We start from the raw sequence: 21,045 nt of genomic DNA on the forward strand, positions 1-21,045 counted from the left end.
AAAAAAATTAAACTATTTGTAAATAAGACCCTTTTTTGTAATAAAAAAGATAACCTGCTTATAAGCTGCTGTGCAAGATTTTTAAAACAAGACTCCAAAACCACAGAGAAAAGAGTAGTTGTTTAAAACCAAGGTGCTTAATTAAAAAAAGGTAACACCTGGTGTTCCCATCGTGGCACAGTGGTTAACGAATCCGACTAGGAACCATGAGATTGCGGGTTCGATCCCTGACCTTGCTCAGTGGGTTAAGGTTGCAGATGCAGCTTGGATCCTGTGTTGCTGTGGCTCTGGTGAAGGCTGGCAGCTACAGCTCTGATTAGACCCCTAGCCTGGGAACCTCCATATGCCGCAGGAGTGGCCCTAGAAAAGGCAAAAAGACAAAAAAAAAAAAAAAAAAAAAAAAAAGATTACACTCCTATTAGAATGGCCAAAAATCTAAAATGCTGGTGAGGAGCGAAAGGAACTCTCATTCTTGGCTGATGGGAATGAATACAAAATGGTACAGCTCCTTTGGAAATCAGGTTGGTTGTTTCTCACAGATGAAACATTCTTAGCATATGATCCAGGAATTTGTGTTCCTTGGTATTTACTCGTGGAATAAAAAACTTATGTCCACACAAAAACCTGCACGGGTGTTTACAGGAACTTGATTCATGATTGTCGAAACTTGCGAACAACAAAGATGTCCTTCATCAGGTGGGTGGAAAAATAAACTGACACATCCAAGCAATGGAATATGTTATTTAGTGCTCAAGCGAAATGAACTATCAAGCCATGAAAAGACATGGAGGAAGCTTTAGTGCATATCGCTAAATGAAAGAAGCCCATCTCAAGAGGTTACACACAACACGACATAATGGAAAAATGGCAAATTATGGAGACAGTAAAATCAATAGTTGTGGGCAGAGAGGAATGACTAGGTGGAACACAGGAATTTTATGCTGGTGAAACTATTCTGTGTGATGCTCTAATGGTGAACACGTATGGGTATACATTTGTCAAAACCCATACAACATGGAGTTCCCCAAGTGGTTCAGCGGAAACGAAATCTGACTGCTATCCATGAGGACCCAGGTTCGATCTCTGGCCTCACCCCGTGGGTTAAGGATCCAGCATTGCCATGAGCTGTGGTGTACGTTGCAGTCATGGCTTGGATCCTGCGTTGCTGTGGCTGTGGCATAAGACAGCATCTGCAGTTCTGATTTGATCCCTGGCCTGGGAACTTCCATATGCCATGGATGTGGCCCTAAAAAAAAAAAAAAAAAAAGAAAAACATGCCACACCAATAGTGAACCTTAATGTAAGCTATGGAATTTGGGTGGTAGTGATGTGTTGATGCAGGTTTGCTGATTGTAATAAATGAATGTACTACTCTCAGAAAGGATGTTGAATGGGGGGAGGTTTGGAGACAGGGGCATATGAGGACTCTGTATGCTCAATTTTGTTTTATTTTTTAATTTTATTTTTGTTTATTTTTTGTCTTTTTAGGGCCACACCTGGGGCCCATGGAGGTTCGTTCCCAGGCTAGGGGTCTAATTGGAGCTGCAGCCACAGCAACACCGGCTCCTTGACCCACCGAGCAAGGCCAGGGCTCAAACCTGCGACCTCATGGATACTATCAGATTCGTTTCCGCTGAGCCACAGTGGGAACTCCTGTCTGCTCAATTTTGCTGTGAACCTAAAACTGCCCTGAAAATTAAAGTCTATTTAAAACAACAACAAACACTAGGTGCCCTATTGAGGTAAAGCATTGTTAAGAGTCACAGACTGAGTTAGTGAAAGTGAGACTTCCGTGGGTGTTCTGGCATGTTTGAAGCAGGTTGGGAATAGGGCAGAGGTTAGGGCATGAGAGAGACTGGTGTGGAGAAGAGAGCAAAAGCTGGGACTTCAACTTGCAGGTGTGCTAAGGGTTAAGGGCAGAGTCCTTTTGGAGACTGCTGATACACCAGCACATAGAGCCATCAACAGAGAAAGGAGGAGGGGACTGCTTTCCTGTGCATGAAGGCACTACGGTACAACCCGTCCTCAAATTTTCCTAACATGCCAACCATGAGATTTGTCCCAGCACGCGTGCAGCATCCACAAAAGTAGAGGCCTGGTGATCCAAGTGAAACTCTTCCAAGGATTGGGGTAGTGAGCTTGCTAAAACGCAGTTTTCCAGGCTTCATCGCCAGAGCTTTTCATTTGGTGAGTTTGGGCTAGGCCTTCTAATCTGTGTATTTAACAAGTTCCACAGATGATTTTGATGTGGGGCATCTCAGACCACACTTTGAGAAACACTTAAATCATTTCTTCAACTCCTGGCTGCCTTCTTTGGGCAAACTAGTTTTGATTTCACAACCCCTGGGATTCCAGAGGTAGAATGAATCCTCAAAATGAGAAAAAAAAAAAAAAAAAAAAAGATATTTAAATATCCTGGAAAATAGATACAACAATTTTTGTTTAATCACTGTTTGTAATAGTCTCAAACTGGAAAAACTGGTTGCCATTCACTGAAATGTCCAACTTCTCCCTTCACCAGATATAACCCATCGCTATCCCGAGTATGAACATGTCCAGCTCGGTGGCGGGCTTTGTGGGTTAAGGTCATAATTGAGCATCTGTACCCTCAGTGCTCGGCTTTAGACAGGTGAGCCAAGAAAACAGCAGTTGGATCCTCCTGTTCTCATTCCTTCTTCCATGTCCTCACAGAACCAGGACAGATACAGTAGGGTCAGAGATACACTCTTTTTTGGTGGAGGCGGGGGCACACCCATGGCATATGGAAGTTCCCAGGCTAGGGGTCAAATCGGAGCTACAGCTGCCAACCTACACCACAGCCACAGCAACTTGGGATCTGAGCTGTGTCTGCAGCCTACACCACAGCTCACAGCAATGCCAGATCCTTAACCCACGGGGCAAGGCCAGGATGGAACCCGCATTCTCATGGATACTAGTCGGGTTTATTTCCACTGAGTTCCAACAGGAACTCCCAGAAACACACTCTTGGAGCACATGTTCTTTTCTTTTTTGGCTGTGCCCTTGGCATGCAGAAGTTCCTGGGCCAGGGATCAAACCCAAGCCACAGCATCAACCTGAGCCACCAGGTCCTTAACTGCTAGACCACCAGGGAACTCCTTGGAGCCTATTGTCTCACCCTCAATCTGGAATTTATGGAAAGATATGGGATTCTCTCTTGTAAAAGCTGGGCAACTTGGTTTCAGAAACAAGGGCTAATGAGCACAAGCATGTGAAGAGAAACCCCCAATGTTTGCTGACAGCAGGACTAGGAAGCGGGAATCTCTCTGGGATCCTGTCAATCAAGCCAAGGCTGATGTTTTGGGTGAAAACGGGGAGCTGGGTGAGTCACACCCTGGAATTTTAGCTGGACCAGTTCCTGCTTCTATTTCCATCCCAAACCTCCTTCTTCATTGTGGCTTAAAGCCAGGGCTTGATATATCTAATTAAATAAAAGAAAGCTTCTCATTGCCACCCAGAGCTGTGGTGTGTGTCTCCGTGGAGCCCAAGGACGTGAGGAGATTTAAAGACAAAATCAGATAATCAGGCTTTCTAGAGGGAAAAAGCAGCCTTTGACTTGGGTGAGTGGGAAATCTATGAAGCTAATCCGGGACCCTAATTTTTATTTTAGGTCCTAGAAGCAAAATTCTGAAAATAAAATTCTAGAGGCAGTGAGGCAACATATTTTTTCTTATAGAAGCTGTGTGTGCATGCGTGTGTGTGTGTGTGTGTGTGTGTGTGTGTGTGTGTGTGTAAAGGTATGCATTGGATTTTTTCCCCTTTTATTAAACAATGTTGTGCCAATTTCTGCTGTAGAGCAAAGTGACCCAGTGACATACATATATAAGAAAGGGAATGTATATATACATTCTCTTTCTTTTTTTACCTTTGTGTGTGTGTGTGTGTGTGTGTGTGTGTGTGTTTTCTAGGGCCGCACCCGAGGCATATGGAGGTTCCCAGGCTAGGGGTCTAATTGGAGCTGTTGCTGCCAACCTACGCCAGAGCCACGGCAACGAGGGATCCGAGCCACGTCTGCAACCTACACCACAGCTCACGGCAACGCCGGATCCTTAACCCACTGAGCAAGGGCAGGGACCGAACCCGCAACCTCATGGTTCCTAGTCGGATTCGTTAACCACTGCACTGAGCCAGGACAGGAATTCTCTTTCTTATGTTACCTTCCAACATGGTCTATCCCAAGAGACCACATATTGTCCCCTGTGCCACACATGGAAATTGGATTTCTGTCCATGGGACTGGGTTTCTGTACCTGGACTGGATTTTTATGGAGCAAAAGAGAGCCTGACTAAACTGAGTGGGACCAAAGCCTTCAGTCTCCTCTCCAAATTTCTCCTTCATTCCTCCAGAGAAACCTGGATATTTCCTGAATCTCATCTTATTCCCACACGGAGAAGGTTTTAACAAGCAGCTTTTACGTTTTCCTATATAACGGCGTAACTCAAAGTAAATGGAAAAGAACCAACTTCCTAAGTGCTTTCTAAGCCATAGGAACTGTTCCTGGTGCTTCCAGCTTTAGCAAATTTAAACCAGCTCACCAGATGTTTAGTCCTCAGGGGGACAGATCGGAATCCTGTGTGAGTAGCATGCTGCCCATTCTGCGTGACGACGACCCTCTTAGCAGTTGTGTGAATTTGAAAATAAGGTGTCCTCTCACGTCTGATAAATTTTTACCCCGTAATCAATGCTGAAAATATTCATTTTTCAGCAATGCCCTCTTCCCATGCACTGTAAAAGCAAGCTTCACGATCTTTTCCCAAAGGCTCTCCAAGTCTGAACCAGCAAAGTCAGATGTATGAGGCTTTAATGTATTTAATTGAATTGAAAACCAGGGAAGTGGATTTGCTTCTAACCTGAAGAACCAATTCTTTTGGTCTCAGACTTGATCTCCTGCAGTAAGTGAGATCCTGATCAATTTACAAAATATATATTTTTTTTAAGTAAAAAAACTAAAGGCAGGCCAACAGGAAATATGATTAAATTTTGTAGGTGTCACCTGATTCTTGAAGGAAAAGTACAGCATCGAGAGATAAAATTTCTGCCCAGCCGTCAGCGGAACATAGGCTAAATTAGGAAAGTAGTTACACCGCCTTGGGAATTGCACGTTTTGTCTACTCTTGCTCTTTAATTCTATGAATTTACGAACCATAAAACAGTTGGCTGATCCAAGCGCTGTTCAGATCCAGTGTTTTTCCTGAATTTTCCCACACTGTCTAAAACATGGCTTGAGTTTCGTTTTTCATGGTATTGGCGCCACGGGGCTCCTGGGACAAGCCCCAGCTGCCACAGAGTGGTTTACGATGATGGTGGGGGGCCACCTTCTTCCTCTTCTAAACCTGTCCTCTGTAAATCAGATGGAGCCACACCACAGGGATCAGAGGAGAGTGAGGTGCTCAGCCTCGGCCAAGCCCTTCCCCCTGTGCAGCCCTGGGCACGTCTGTGGGCAATCGTCTGATCCTCCGAGGCTAGGGTCACGTATAAGGCTGCCCCTGGGGAGCCGTCCACTTCATCCGTGTGGTCAGGCCGCAAAATCCTCCTCACTCTCAAGGCCTTGAAAGAAGGAGGGCTGTGTATATCTTTACTTTGGAGCGCTGTAAGGACACGCTTTAGCAAAAATATAAGGATGATTCATAATCTGCACGTCAATGGCTGCTCTGTACATAGGGCTTCCCAGTGTACCGGCGATGTGTCCTTTTAAAATGTGACATGGGACGTTCCTGCCGTGGCAGAGCAGAAATGAATCCGACTAGGAACTGTGAGGTTTCGGGTTCGATCTCCTGGCCTTGCTCAGTGGGTTAAGGATCCAGTGTTGCTGTGAGCTGTGGTGCAGGTTACAGGCATGGCTCGGATCTGGTGTTGCTGTGGCTGTGGTGTAAGCTGGCGGCTGTAGCTCCAATTAGACCCCTAGCCTGGGAACCTCCATATGCTGCAGGTTCAGCCCTAAAAAAAAAAGCAAAAAAAAAAAAAAAAAAAAAAAAGTGACATGGTACCCTCTTTCCTTCTTTCTCTTCCTCCCAATTCTGTCTGAAATTTAAATTTGACAAACATCTTTTTTATAGACACACACAAAAAACTATCCTTTCTAAAAGTAACTTTTCTATTCCTTTTTTTTTGGTCCCATCCAAAAAAGTTCCTGGGCCAGGGATCGAACCTGAGCCACAGCAGTGACAACACCAGTTCCTTAACTGCTAGCTCATCGGGGAACTCCTAAAAATGACCTTTTTAAAACAGATCTGATCAGTCACGTCCCTGCTTGAAATTACTCTATGGTTCCCTTCATTACTTGTAGCACTTAATTAAAACTTTCTAAAATAGTCTAGAACTGTTCAGGATACAGTAAACACTAACGATAGGTGGTTTCTCAATACTTGAAATGTGACTAGCACAAATTAGGGATTAAGTTTTTAATACTCTAATTAAAATTAAGTTACATTTTAACACTAATATTTGACTCAGCTACTGGAAAATTAAAAAATATATTTAGACAGCTTGGGGATTTGAAATCTACCTTTACCACTGTCAGCTTTATGAAATACAAGCACAAATCTAGTATTTCTGATGAAAATTTAGCATCTGAATTGAGATATGCTTGAGTACTAGATTTTTTTTTCTCTTTCTTTTTTTTTTTTTCCTTTTTACTGCTGCAGCATATGGAAGTTCCCAGGCTAGGGGTCTAATCGGAGCTGCAGCTGCTGGTTTACGCCACAGCCACAGCAATATGGATCTGAGCTGTGTCTGTGACCACAGCTCTCTGCAACACCGGATCCCTAACCTGCTGAGCGAGGCCAGGGATTGAACCCATATCCTCATGGATACCAGTCGAATTCTTAACCAGCTGAGCTACAATGGGAACTCTTTGAGTACCATATTTTGAAGACACATCAAAAAAAAAAAAAAAAAAAGAATGTAAAACTATGTCATTAATAATTTTTTAGGAGTTCCTGGCATGGCTCAGCAGAAATGAATCTGACTAGCATCCATGAGGACCCAGGTTTGATCTCTGGCCTCAATCAGTGGGTTAAGGATCCATTGTTGCCAGTGAACTGTGGTGCAGGCCAGCAGCTACAGCTCCAATTTGACACCTAACCTCAGAACCTACATATGCCTCGGGTGTGGCCCTAAGAAGCAAAAATAAATAAATAAATAAATAAATAAATAATGTTTTACATTGATTTATGTTAAAATGATAATACTTAGGTTACATTAGGTTAAATAAATTATATTTTTAAATTAATATTGCTTGTTTCCTTTTACTTTTTGTTGTTGTTAATGTGACTGCTAGGAAATTTTAAATTACCTGTGTGGTCCAGAATATATCTCTATTGGACAATATATCTCTATTTTTGGGTTTTTGTGTTTTTGTTTTTTTTTTTTTTTTTTTGCTTTTTAGGGCTGCACCCATAGCATATAGAAGTTCCCAGGCTAGGGATGGAGTCAGAGCTATAGCTGCCTGCCTACACCACAGCCACAGCAACACGGGATCTGAGCCGCATCTGTGACCTACACCACCGCTCAGGGCAACGCTGGATCCCTGCCCCACTGAGCAAGGCCAGGGATCGAACCTGCATCCTCATGGATACTAGTCAGATTTGTTTCTGCTGTGCCACAGTGGGAACTCCCTATTGGACAATGTTGATCCAGAACCTGTGTTGCCTGAAGGAGGAATGAAGCCTCCACCTTGCTTTTCAGTCAGATACTAGTAGCTTTAATCTATCTATGCACTCTAGATCTTGTGCTAACACTACTGGGCTCTTTCTCATCTCAGAGCCTCTGTCCCCTCCCTTCCAACTGACACGAACTTCTACTCATACCAGATCAAATGTCTTCTTCTTTTTTTTTTTTTTGTCTTTTGTCTTCTAGAACTGCACCCTCGGCATATGGAGGTTCCCAGGCTAGCGGTCCAATCGCAGCCATAGCTGCCGGCCTACACCACAGCCACAGCAATGAGGGATCTGAGCCGTGTCTTCGACCTACACCACAGCTCATGGCAACACCAGATCCTTAAACCACTGAGCAAGACCAGGGATTGAACCTTCATCTCATGAATACTAGCCAGGTTCATTAACCACTGAGCTACGACAGGAACTCCAAATGGCTTCTTTCTGAAGCCATTACCTACGTCTCTAGGCCCAAGCTCTATGCTGCCAAAGATCCAGAATATTCCGTCAATCCAATTACTACATCCGCAACCTCGCTGAGGGTGCAGAGTTTCATGGGTCTCTTTCCCTTTCTGAATACCCACAACTAAGTTACCAGCTTTGGACATTGAAGATGCCCCATAGATGTCTGCAGACCATGTCAAGGACCTTAGATGGAATTCTGTGCCTGTAGAACCCATGGTGGTGGCTTCTGGAGAGGTTGCGAGTTAAAGTGGAGCCCACGAAAGGGACAGCCCTGAGCTGGGCAGAAGCCAAACCCTCCCTGTGAGGACAGCAACCACAGAGAGAGACAATAAAACTGTGTTCAGAAGAGAACAAAGGTCTGGCTTTCTCTTTTGCCTGCTGTCCGGGGGTGGGGGGTGGGGGGTACCAGCCAGCAGTGACCACAACTCATTTCAGCAGGACCACAGGGGTGCAAAGAAATATGACACCGAATCCAAAGCTCTTTGCAGTAATCTAGGAAGATTCAGGAAGGGCTGAGGCGAGCGATGGAGAGGAGACAGATTTCAAGCAGAGTCATGAAGGAGTTTCTTCAAGTTCTTAGAGACAGATGGGAGATTTATGCCTCATTTGTCAAGCAAGAGGACAGCACCTCAGGCCTTCTCCGAGTCACTCTCTTCCTTCATGCACCTTTCCTTTCTCCTGGGAGCAGGAGGCGGGGATGGAGTGTGGTCTCCAAATCCAGGTAGCACTCAGCCAGGGTGGGGCCGGACTGAACTGGGGAAACTTGGGACCTGAGAAGTAATTCAGCTGAGGTGGGGCATTGATCAAAGAGGCCAGGCATCCAGGAACCAGAAAAACCCCAAGCTTTTCTGTATTTCAAAGATCTCTTCTCAGGGCCACATGGAGAGAATGGGAAGTGGAAATGAATGGGTTAAAAACAAAACAAAACAAAAACCCTCTGGAGTTTCTGTTGTGGCTCAGCCGCTTCAGAACCTGACACATGATCCATGAGGATGTGGGTTGGATCCCTGGCCTTGCCCAGCAACTGGCATGGCTGCAAGTTGTGGAGAAGGTCACAGAGGCGGCTTGGATCCTGTACTGCTGTGGCTGTGGCAGAAGCTGGCAGCTGTAGCTCTGATTTGATCCCTAGCCTGAGAACTTCCATATGCTACAGGTGAGGCCCTGAAAATGAAACAAAGACAAAACCCTCTGCTTAGGCCTTGAATAGACATTTTCCCCAAAAAGACGTACAGATGGCCAACAGACACATGAAAAGATGCTCAGTATCACTAATCCTCAGGGAAATGCAAATCAAAGCCACAATGAGATATCACCTCACGCCCATCAGAACGGCTATTACCTAAAAGACAAAAAATAACAAATGTTGGTGAGGATGTAGAGAAAAAGGAACCCTGGTACACGTGTTGGTGGGAATGTAAATTGGTGCAGCCACAATGGAAAACAGTATGGAGGTCCCTCAGAAAACTAAAAATAGAACTACTTGATCCAGAAATCCCACTTTTGGGTATTTATCTGAAGAAAACAAAAACACTGATTTGAAATCACATAGGTACCATTATTCACAGTAGCCAAGATGTGGAAGCAACTTAAGTGTCCATCAACAGATGAATGGGTAAAAGAAGATGTGGTATATATATACACAATGGAATATTACTCAGCCACAAAAAGTAAAATCTTGCCATTCGTGACAACATAGATGGATTTAGAGGATATTATGCTAAGAGAAATAAGTCAACGACAAATACTGCATGACCTCACTTACATGTGGAATCTAAAACACAAAACAAACAGGAGTTCCCATCGTGGCGAAGCGGAAACAAATCCAACTAGGAACCATGAGGTTGCAGGTTCAATCCCTGGCCTTGCTCACTGCGTGAAGGATCCGGCATTGCCGTGAGCTGTGGTGTAGGTCGCAGACACGGCTCGGATCTGGTGTTGCTGTGGCTCTGGCGTAGGCCGGCGGCTATAGCTCTGATTAGACCCCTAGCCTGGGAACCTCTATGTGCCTTGGGTGTGGTCCTCAAAACAACAACAACAATACAAAGACAAAAAAACCCCCAAAACCTCAAGTACTGAGAATTTAAGGTATGAAAGTAATTTGGAGTTTTCCTTTCCTTCTGTTAGACTCCAATCTTAGTAATCCAGTTGCTTAAAGGCTACCAAGTGGATTTTGCATCCAAGGGGTAAAATTTGATCCATTCGTGCCTTCTGCTTCCACTCCTTTCATGGTAGTTTCAGCAACTGCATTTCTCATTCTTTACCCCTCAGTTCGCAGGAAGTCTCCTGCCAGGTTGGATGACTACCCAGAACAATAAACGGATACCGCTGTATTTCAGGACTTACTAAAAATGGCCAAACTATTTATGAAGTTGGGACACTGCAACAGCAGAACTGCTGAACGAATAACTTATTTTCTCCTTTATAAAAGCTGAGTTGCCAAGGAACTGGATTTCCTGCATCTGTTAAAAGCCTATTTAATGAGTCATTGGCCTCTCTTTTTATTTTTTAAATTGATTAGGACTAAAAAAATAACCCAGGGATAGATGTCATCTGTTATCAGGATTGCTTCTTCTATGGCCTGGGGGTGTTTCTGGACTTAGGATGCCATGAGCAAAAAGTATATTAAAAAATGGAGAAAAACAAATGTAAGAAAAGATATTAAAATGTTCATTAGTGGTTATCTTTCGATTGAAGAATTTAGGATCATTTTTATCTTTATACTCTTAAATTTTCTTTCTTTTTTAAAAGTTGTTGTTGCTTTTAATCTTTAGCAAAAGGAGAGATTTTAAATGTCACTTTATATGATTCTGATAATGCCACTTGAGGTAGCTATTTCTGGGGCTTCTTCTGGTTCACAATAAGATCTTCTCTTTTGGGAACTCCTTGCTTCTCCCCCAGTTTCCAGGGAAGAATCCCAGGCAACCAACCATGACACTGTATTTTTATCAATCAGATCTTTTTTTTTTTTTTCTTTTTTTCTTTTAGGGCCACACCCGAGGCATATGGAAGTTCCCAGGCTAGCGATCAAACTGGAGCTGCAGCTGACAGCCTCCAGCAGACGTGGCGGGATTCTTAACCCCCTGAGTGAGGCCAGGGATTGAACCAGCAACCTCATAGATACTAGTCTGGTTCACTTCCGCTGAGCCACAGCGGGAGCTCCTATCAGTCAGATGTTAATTTAAATGCTACTGTCTCAGAGACTTTCCAAACACCCACCCAAAATATCCATCCCCAACCCTCTCTCTGTTTTGTTTTATTCATAGAGCTGATTCTATGAGCCAATTATATTTTCTTATCTACTGCTCCTCTCTTTTCGGTGAGGGACTTTGTCTTGTTTACTGCACCAGGAATCTGACACGTGGTACACACTCGATAATACAGCCACAGAACAAAGGAAAGAATTCCACGTGGCCACATCTGCCTGGCCATAGCTGAGAGCACCAGGTCCAGAGAAAGCAAAACCGATCAGAAGATTTCTCTCTAGAATTTGAAACTCTGGTGGTAACATGTGAATGTGGAAGCTGCAGAGTGGCCATATTCCAGCTTGTGGGCCAGAGAAAGGGAAACATCAGGATGCGAGAAGGAGGGGGAGACAGGTGTGAGCAGCAGAGAGGAGCCTGACCTCACAGGTTTCTTGGACCTGCTACGTTTCAGCCTTGGTTTGTATAATCTTAAGGTTAAGTTCTGTGTTCAGCTTAGGCCAGTTGGAGTCGGTGCCTGTTACCAACAACCTCATAAATTACCTACAGTCACCATCATGCTTTAAAAAGTCATGGGAGGTTTTCCTGTTGTGGCTCAGTGGTAACGAACCTGACTAGTATCCATGAGGACATGGGTTCAATCCCTGGCCTCGCTCGGTGGGTTAAGGATCTGGCGTTGCTGTGAGCTGCAGCGTAGGTCAAAGACACGACACGGCTCAGATTGGCGTTGTGGCTGTGATGTAGGCTGGCAGCTGTGGCTCTGATTCGACCCCTAGCTGGGAACCTCCATATGCCGAGGGTGCAGCCCTAAAAAGACCAAAATATAAATAAGTTAAAAAAAAAAGCAGGTGGTAGAAGTCCATGCTCTCTACTCTGCTGGGTCCTCAGGATTTGGTTCCTGGAATACCACCCAGCCTGATCTTCTTGGGATCTGTTCTTCATAAGGCTGACAGGTGAGCTTTCTTTCCGTTTTTTTGTTTTGTTTTGTTTTTTTTTGTTTTTTTGGCGTTAGTCTTTTTAGGGCTGCACCCATGGCATATGGAAGTTCCCAGGCTAGGGGTTGAATCGGAGCTGTAGCTGCTGGCCTGCACCACAGCCACAGCAACGTGAGATCCAAGCTGAATCTGCAACCTACACCACAGCAACACCAGATCCTTAACCCACTGAGCAAGGCCAGGGATCGAACCCACAATCTCATGGTTCCTAGTCGGATTCGTTTCCACTGCATCCCGAGAGGAACTCCAGCTTTCTAAATGAAAACGCTGACAGGTCCCTTCAGTAGTTCCCATTATTCTCAGGACAATTACTGCTCCTCTTGGTCTGGTTTTCTCTTGCCTTTCCTTCCCCATCTCCTGTCCCTTCCTTGGGACCTTGTCACAGCCGAGGCTCCTCTGTGTGAAGTACTCGGCTCCTTCCATGGCACCCCTGCTTCAGGCTCGGTGCAGTTCTCCTCTGGCGAACTTCCTTCCAGCTTCCCCGAGACCAGGTTTAAGGGCCTCAGAACTCGCTCCGTGTTCACTTTGACCCCGTGTTGTGATCCCAGGCTTGTTTTTCTCCCCTACTAAGCCCGAGGCTCCAGCAGGAAAGAAACTCATCTTATCTGCATCCAGGCAATGGGCGGCACAGAGGAGGTGTCTGATACGTGTTTCCTAAATGGGTGAGTGAATGGGGACTGGGTAGCTTTTCCAAATTCATGAACTTAACCGCGACAGCAGGATTCTTGTTCACGATCATTAAGCTGACACCACCGATTTCCTCCCTGTTTCACCTCATCTGCTGTCCTGGCCTCAGATGTGGCTTCTCCCAGGAACACTAGTCATTGCAGGAAACTGGAGGAAGGCAGCCAAGTGTCAATTACGAACTATGCAAAAACCTAGAATTTCAAAGTTGAGTTTATTTTATTTTTCCAAGTTGAATTTAGACCTAGACTAGACCTCTTGGATCCTCCTGTTCAGCTGAGGTTGGGAAGGCAGAAATTTATGCCTCCCTCTCTCTTTCTCGGAAAAAGGAGTGGTTTCCAGCAACTATAATGGCACCTGTAAAAACTGCATGGCCGGCCTTTCATGATCACATGAGGACAGGTATTTAATTTTGACTGATACAAAAGCGAAGAGAGTAAGGGACCTGTAAGTTGACACAAATCATGCAGCTATATGCAGTTCTAATTTCAAGATCTCCATATCCCAACTTTCCACTTTTTTTTTTTTTTATCTCTTTTCTTAAAAAATAAAAAAGTGGGAGTTCCCGTTGTGACGCAGTGGTTAACGAATCCGACTAGGAACCATGAGGTTGTGGGTTCGATCCCTGGCCTCACTCAGTAGGTTAAGGATCTGGCATTGCCGTGAGCTGGCTCGGATCCCGAGTTGCTGTGGCTGTGGCATAGACGGCTGGCTACAGCTCCAATTCAACCCCTAGCCTGGGAACCTCCATATGCTGCGGGAGTGGTCCTAGAAAAGGCAAAAAGCAAAAAAAAAAAAAAAAAAAAAAAAAAAAAAGTGGGAGGCTGGCTTATTGGGGGGAGGCGACTCACCTTATGTAGCTGTGTTTTGGTCTCATAGTAGGCGACCACAGGGATGGAGGCTCGGTAGTAGGTCTCAAGGCGCTTGGCAATGGTGGTGGTGTCCTCGTCCGCGCACGGGCTGCTCTGGCGCCTCTGGAGAAGGCGGTTGGTCATGGTGTCTGCCGAGCAGTCCATACAGATCACCAAATGCGGGTCCCCGATCTGGGGGCGGAGAGCACAACATGGTCAGCAATTCCCCTCTCCCAGGTTCTGGAAAGATCTGGGGGTCCTGGTTCATTCCTTCCTTGGCCTTCTGCTTCCTCCCAAGGTCTCAGACCCACCTTGTGGCAGAGGGAGGACTGCTTGTTGCCGGGTCAGTGGCTTTCCAAAGGCTGCCTCAGAGCCGTCCCTTGTCCTAAGTTTTCACTCATCTCATGCAATGCAGGGATTATCCAGAATGCTACCCAATGCAGTCACGATCTGTCCTCCACACTAAGGGGAGGTGTGGGTGTGGGTGTGGGTCTGGTGGGTGTGGGTGTGATGTTTCTTGCTGGGAGCTTTCCTTGACCTACTGAGGCAGACTAATCACCTCCCATTTGTACCACCATCTTACACCAGCCACCAGGAGCACCGTGTGGCTGTGTCTGTATTACACGGGATTAGGACACCATGATGGTTGGGGTCACACAAAGCTTGGGGTCAGGCTGCTTAGGGTCAAATCCTGGTGTGGTGACTTGTCTCTAAGATGATCTCCATTGATTCCTTACCTTGATGTACTTTAAGCTCTTCCCCCACTGAGACAGAGTCCATTCCTCTCTACCTCTTTGAATCTGAATTAATCTGTAACCGTTTGTTTGTTTTCCTTTGGCTGAGCCCATGGCATACGGCAATTCCCGGACCAGGGATAGAACTCATACCACAGTAGCTACCCACGCTGTTGCAGTGACAAGGTGGGATCCTTAACCTGCTGCACCACAAGGGACTTCTGAACTGTACCGCCTTGACCAACAGAATCTGGTGGAAGCAAGATAAAAAGTTTTGCAGTTCCTGCCTGGCCATCTAAGACATCCAAGGACTGACTGCCAAGCTGTGAAGAAGCCCACGCTTGCCACATGGAGGAGCCACGTGGACAGAGATGCCTGACTAGCCCTTAGCTGTTTTGGACATCCCAGGCTCTGCTCCAGACATGTCTACACTCGGCCTTAGCCACTCTCTGACTGCAGCTAAATAAAGGACTTCACGTGAGAACCAGCCAGCTGAGCCCATCAGCCTCCAGAACCCTATTGGAGAAAAGAACTACTTATTAGAAGTTTCTTGACTTCATCATTAATTAAAAGTGTCACTCAGCCTCTCTGCACCCCAACTTTCTCATTTGTACCATGATGATGATTACAGAACTGCTGTGAGGATTAAATACAATTAAATAAAATAATTAAGTAGATTGCTTGGCATGTAGCAAACAGGAACTACCAGCTATATACCAGCTTATTTCGAATACTGGGCTATGGTCTTTGGATCAAAGGAAACCTTTGCTCCCTCCTGATCCTGTGGTGGAAATGAAGGCTCACCTCCCCACTGTGAAAAGAGCCTGGGTGGGATGGACACAAAGTCAGGGCAGGGGAGGACCTGAAGACAACACAGAGTTCCAAGTTGTTGGTAAGTTTTTTCATTTATCTATCCCCTCTGAAGAAGGTATTTTAAGGAACAGAGTGAAAAATCTAGAAGAAAAAAATTCGAAATCTATGAGTAAAATAAGCTCTGGAACATGTCGTAACTCTTCTGTCTTTATTAATTGGAAGGAAAAAAATATGAGCCTTTGAGCAGTAGGAAGGCAGGGCGTTAAGTTTGAAAGACAATGACCCTGATCCGCCAGCAGAGGGCGAGCTTGGGAGGCAGCCTAGGGTTCAGTTACAGAGTTTGGCTCCTGGAACAATTTCCCGATGGGGTTGTCTTTGGAGACTAGGCGATTTTTCTTATGGTGGGAGTTTTCAGGCTACTTGGCGGCGGTGGGAAGGGGAACAAAAGATCATTCAGGGACTCACTCAGGTACAAACAAGGATAATGTGTGCCTGAGCTGGCAGTAATTGGACCAATATAAGTGTAGGACTGAGATGTAGCTTTGTGTTCTACATTGATTCTCAAAGTGTGGGCCGTGGACCAGTGACACAGGCTTCATCTGGGAGCATGTTAGCAATGCAGAGGCTCAGGCATCATCCCCAACCTACTGAGACTCTGAGTGATTGAAGGAGATCCCTGAGTGATTCTTCACAAAATAATAGCTTGAGAAGCTGTTCCACCAAGCCATTTCCTTGTGCCAAGACTGCGGTTTGACCTAACCCATCACTCCTGGAGGCAGCACTCCTTTTCTACATTAAAAGCTATGGAGCAGTCATTCCATTTGCAAGTGGCTGGTACCACTGATTTTTTTTTTTCCACTAATAGATTTTTAATTTCTAAAAGTTTTAGATTTATGGAAAAACTGAGAGGATAATACAGAAAGTAACCATACCACTCCCAACCCCCAGTTTCCCCTTTTAGGTCTTTACTGTGGTATATTTGTTACAATTTATGGAATGGTACTGAAATCTTAACTGAAGTCCACAGTTGACTTTAAGGCTCATTCTCTGTGTTGTGCCTTCTATGGGTTTTGACAATGGCACAATGTCCTGATCCACCATTATAGTATAATGTGTAATAGCTTCCTCCTTCCAGAAAATCTCTGTGTGCTTCCTATTCATTTCTCTCTCTCTTTCTTCCCTATCCCTGGCAGCTACGATCTTTTTACTGTCTCTATAGTTTTGCCTTTTCCACAATATCCTATTGTTGAACTCAGACCTTTTCAGCTGGCTTCTTTCACTTAGTAATCAAGATGCATTTAAGTTTCCTCCATATCCTTTCATGGCTTCGAAGCTCATTTCTTCCATTGACGTAAAGTTTTTGAAATCTTTGAATGAAATGTCATTTAATTATTTTTCAAAACGCTTGGATGTATTCCTTTAGAAAGTCCCTGGGAGCAACTCTGCCTCTTCTTCCCTGGACGGTGGTTGGCTTCTAACAGCCCGTGGGTGGGAGAACAGAGAGCTCTGTCCTTGTCTGGATGAATAGAGACTTGGGGACACTCCATGCCCCCCGGGGTCCCCCTGCTGGCTCCGTGGAATTCTGCCCTAGCAGCACTGGGCTCTTCAGGGCCTCAGGGTATTCAGGGGAGCCCTATTACAGCACAAGGGCCCTGTGAGAATATCTCAGCAGCTGACGCACTGTGCCGTCCCTCTTAACCCTTCCAGCACCCTGCAGGGAGGAAGCAGAGGCCCGCAGAGGTTAACTTGCTCAAGATCACTGAGGACTAGTTAGTGGTAGTCCCCCAACCAGCTGCCTGTAACTCCAAAGCCTGGTGACTTCACCCTAGTGGACAGTGCCAGAGCCTTCAGAATGGGACCCAGGCCCAATGCCTGGGGGGCCAAATGGAGCCGAGAGAGGAGGGTGGGGTAGTAGGCAAAGAAGTGGACAGTGTCAGAGGCCCTTTCATTTATTTTGCAGAAACCGGCTCTCACGTGCTTTCTGGGTCCTGGTGGGGTTCAGCCCTGACCCCAGCTGAGAGCAGCCCACTGGGTGAGGAAGTCAGCAGGTGGAGCAGAAAGAGGCATTTACCCTGCTGTCCTTTAGTTTTCTTCTGATTAAGTCAGGACAGTGTTAGGCCATATTACCACTGAGCAAGGTCCTGCCATGCGGATCTTCTGTGGGCTCAGGGGATTAGCTTTCTTGTTCTCTCTGAGTGCCTCAGTTTCCTCATTTTCTTTTCTTTCTTTCTTTCTTTTTTTGCACTTAACTCCTTTTTTTTTGGTCTTTTTAGGACCGCACCTGTGGCATATGGAAGTTCCCAGGCTAGGGGTCCAATCGGAGCTGTAGCTGCTGGCCTACACCACAGCCATAGCAAGGCCAGATCCAAGCTGAGTCTTTGACCTATACCACAGCTCATGGCAACACCAGATCCTTAACCCACTGAGCGAGGCCAGGGATCAAACCTGCACCCTTGTGGATACTAGTCAGATTCGTTTCTGCTGAGCCACGACGGGAACTCCTATTTTATTTTTCAATTAAAAAAAATTTAGGGGGGAAATTTAGGGGAAATTCAGTACCATTCCATAAATGTAACAAATACCACAGTAAGACCTAAAAGGGTAAACTGGGGTTGGAGTGGTATGGTTACTTTCTGTATTATCCTCTCAGTTTTCCATAAATCTAAAACTTTTAGAAATTAAAATCTATTAGTGGAAAAAAAAAAATCAGTGGTACCAGCCACTTGCAAATGGAATGACTGCTCCTAGCTTTTAATGTAGAAAAGGAGTGCTGCCTCCAGGAGTGATGGTTAGGTCAAACCGCATCTTGCACAAGGAAATGCTGGAAAGCCTCAAAAAATTTTTTTTTTTTGGCAGTGTCTGACGCATGCAGAAGTTCTAGGACCAGGGATCAAACCCACACTGGAACAGTGACAATGCCAGATCCTTAACCCGCTGAGCCACCAGGGAATACCTCAATTTCCTCATTTCAAATGAGGCTGACAAGAGTTCCTACCTCCTCTAACAGTGGTGAGGATTAAATGTGTGAACACACTGCCCATTTCAAGAATATGTAAATGTGAGCTAAGGTTATCTAATGTGGGCCTGGCAATGTTTTCATCCCTTTAAACTTTATAAAGGCTCTTGTTGGTCAGACGTGGGTTGAGAAAGGATCAGAGGCCCCACTCACACTTTTAGCCTAAGTCACACACTCCAGTGTGTTTACCAGCCTCCCTGCACTGGAAGATGACAGCCCAGCTAATGGCAGTCACAGGCCGATGACACATTTGCTCTCACCCCTGAACTTTATCCCCCCTTGGAACCTCAGTGGAGGCGGGGTGAAGGGGGTCATTCCAGCCTTTCTGAATACACAACCCTAATAATCATAATTCCACCCCGGGGAGTTCCCGTCGTGGCTCAGTGGTTAACGAATCCAACTAGGAACTCTGAGGTTGCAAGTTCATCCTTGGCCTTGCTCAGTGGGTTAAGGATCCGGCATTGCCATGAGCTGTGGTGTATAGGTGCAGACGAGGCTCGGATCCTGCGTTGCTGTGGCTCTGGCGTAGGCCGGTGGCTACAGACCTGATTAGACCCTTAGCCTGGGAACCTCCACATGCCTCGGGAGCAGCCCTAGAAAAGGCAAAAAGACAAAAAAAAAAAAAAAAAAAAAAAATTCCACCCCATCGCCAACATAATGCCTGCCCTGATAGTGCCATTACACAGTCGACAGTTCTGCAGGGAACCGGAAGTCAGAAAAAGAGTACAGAAAGTCTCAAGTGGAAAATTCCAAAGCTCCCCACAATTCCAAACCACCAGGAAACACCAACTGAAAAGTTCCCTGGCTGGCCTCCAGCCTCAAAACTTTTTTTTTTTTTTTTTGCTAAGAGCTCATCTCGCAGGTTAGAATGCATTGATAAACAGAATCACTTATTCTGTAGCTAAAGAGTTAAGAAGTGGTCAAGAGCAGCAAGGCAGTGGGACATACGGTCATTATCCACACATCCACCAAAGCTCATCTGCGTAGTCAGGCTAAGGCCAGAGTTTCAGCTAAGAGACTCCTGGGAGGGAAAGGCAAGAACAATCCTATGCATTTTACTTCTGTTAATATGTGCTGAGTTTGGCAGCTGTAGTGTAAATGCTGGGTTAACACAGGAAAGTCCTTTTTTTTTGGCTTTTTAGGGCCAAACCTGCATCATGTGGAAATTCCCAGGCTAGGGGTCGAATCAGAGCTACAGCTACCAGCCTACACCACAGTCACAGCAACGCCAGATCCAGCCATGTCTGTAACCTACAACACAGCTCACAGCAACACCAGATCCTTCACCCACTGATTGAGGCCAGGAATCGAATCTGCATCCTCATGGATACTAGTGGGGTTCGTAATCCGCTGAGCCACAACGGGAACTCAGGAAAGCCTTTTGATTTCACACCAGGGAGAGTCAGGAGGAACACACATACCCTCCATGAGATGTTAATCTATAAGGTGGGGCTAACAATACCTACAGAATAGGACTGTAAAGATGAATACAATGGGCGTTCCCGTTGTGGTGCAGCAGAAATGAATCCAACTAGGAACCATGAGGTTGAGGGTTCGATCCCTGGCATCGCTCAGTGGGTTAAGGATCCGGTGTTACTGTGAGCTGTGGTGTAGGTGGCAGACGTGGCTCGGAGCTGGCGTTGCTGTGGCTCTGGCGTAGGCCAGTGGCAACAGTTCCAATTTGACCCCTAGCCTGGGAACCTCCATATGCTGTGGGTGCGACCCTAAAAGGACGAAAGACAAAGAAAAAGAAAAAAGATTAATACAATGACGTAGGTGAGACATCTAGTTCGGTTCCTGGCAGTTTAAGTGCTCAAAAAACAGCAGCTATTATTAGGTTAGTTATGTATTCTGTATGATTTTAACCGCATGAAAACAGAACCGAGACAGGACATCAGCATGTTACCGCTGGGTGGTTAGTCAGTCTTTGTGTTACACTTTCCTGTATTGTCTCATATCTATATAATTCCTATTTCTAGTCAGAAAAAAATACACATAATTTTGGAAAAAAAGCTGTAACGATTTTTTGAACACCGTATGTAGGCTTAGACATGTGTAAGGCCCATTTCAGGGATTCCATTCGATCTTCCAACAAGAATTGAAGGAGCTATTGTCCTGTCTTTTTGTTTTTTTTGTTTTTGTCTGTTTAGGGCCGCACCTGTGGCATATGGAAGTTCCTAGGCTAGGGGTTGACTCAGAACTGCGGCTGCCGGCTTATACCACAGCCACAGCAGCGCCAGATCTGGGCCTTGTCTTCGACCTACACTGTAGCTCATGGCCATGCTGGATCCTTAACCCACTGATCAAGGCCAGGGATTGAACCCATGTCCTCATGGATGCTAGTTGAGTTCGTTACTGCTGAGCCACAATGAGAACTCCACTATGGTCTTTTTTTTTTTTTTTTTTTCCCCACTATGGTCCTTTTTTATTTTTATTTATTTATTTATTTATTTTTTGGGTCTTTTTTTTTTTTTTGCTATTTCTTGGGCCGCTCCCGCGGCATATGGAGATTCCCAGGCTAGGGGTCCAATCAGAGCCGTAGCCACCAGCCTACGCCAGAGCCACAGCAACGCAGGATCCGAGCCGCGTCTGCAACCTACACTACAGCCCACGC

The 21,045-nt window shown here is 45.5% G+C and overlaps 1 protein-coding gene across 3 annotated transcripts in view; it reads right to left on the minus strand.

The window, feature by feature from the left end:
- The window catches only part of AK5 (adenylate kinase 5), a 274,707-nt gene that overhangs the window by 1,359 nt on the left and 252,303 nt on the right, over positions 1 to 21,045 (minus strand). For all 3 annotated transcript variants that reach the window (XM_003127921.6, XM_021096460.1, XM_013996169.2), the window contains exon 13: positions 13,869 to 14,060. In XM_003127921.6, the coding sequence (XP_003127969.4) occupies positions 13,869 to 14,060 (192 nt within the window). The remainder of the gene's footprint in view (positions 1 to 13,868; positions 14,061 to 21,045) is intronic.

Source organism: Sus scrofa, chromosome 6 (genome assembly GCF_000003025.6).
Source record: "Sus scrofa isolate TJ Tabasco breed Duroc chromosome 6, Sscrofa11.1, whole genome shotgun sequence".
Classification (NCBI taxonomy): Eukaryota; Metazoa; Chordata; class Mammalia; order Artiodactyla; family Suidae; genus Sus; species Sus scrofa.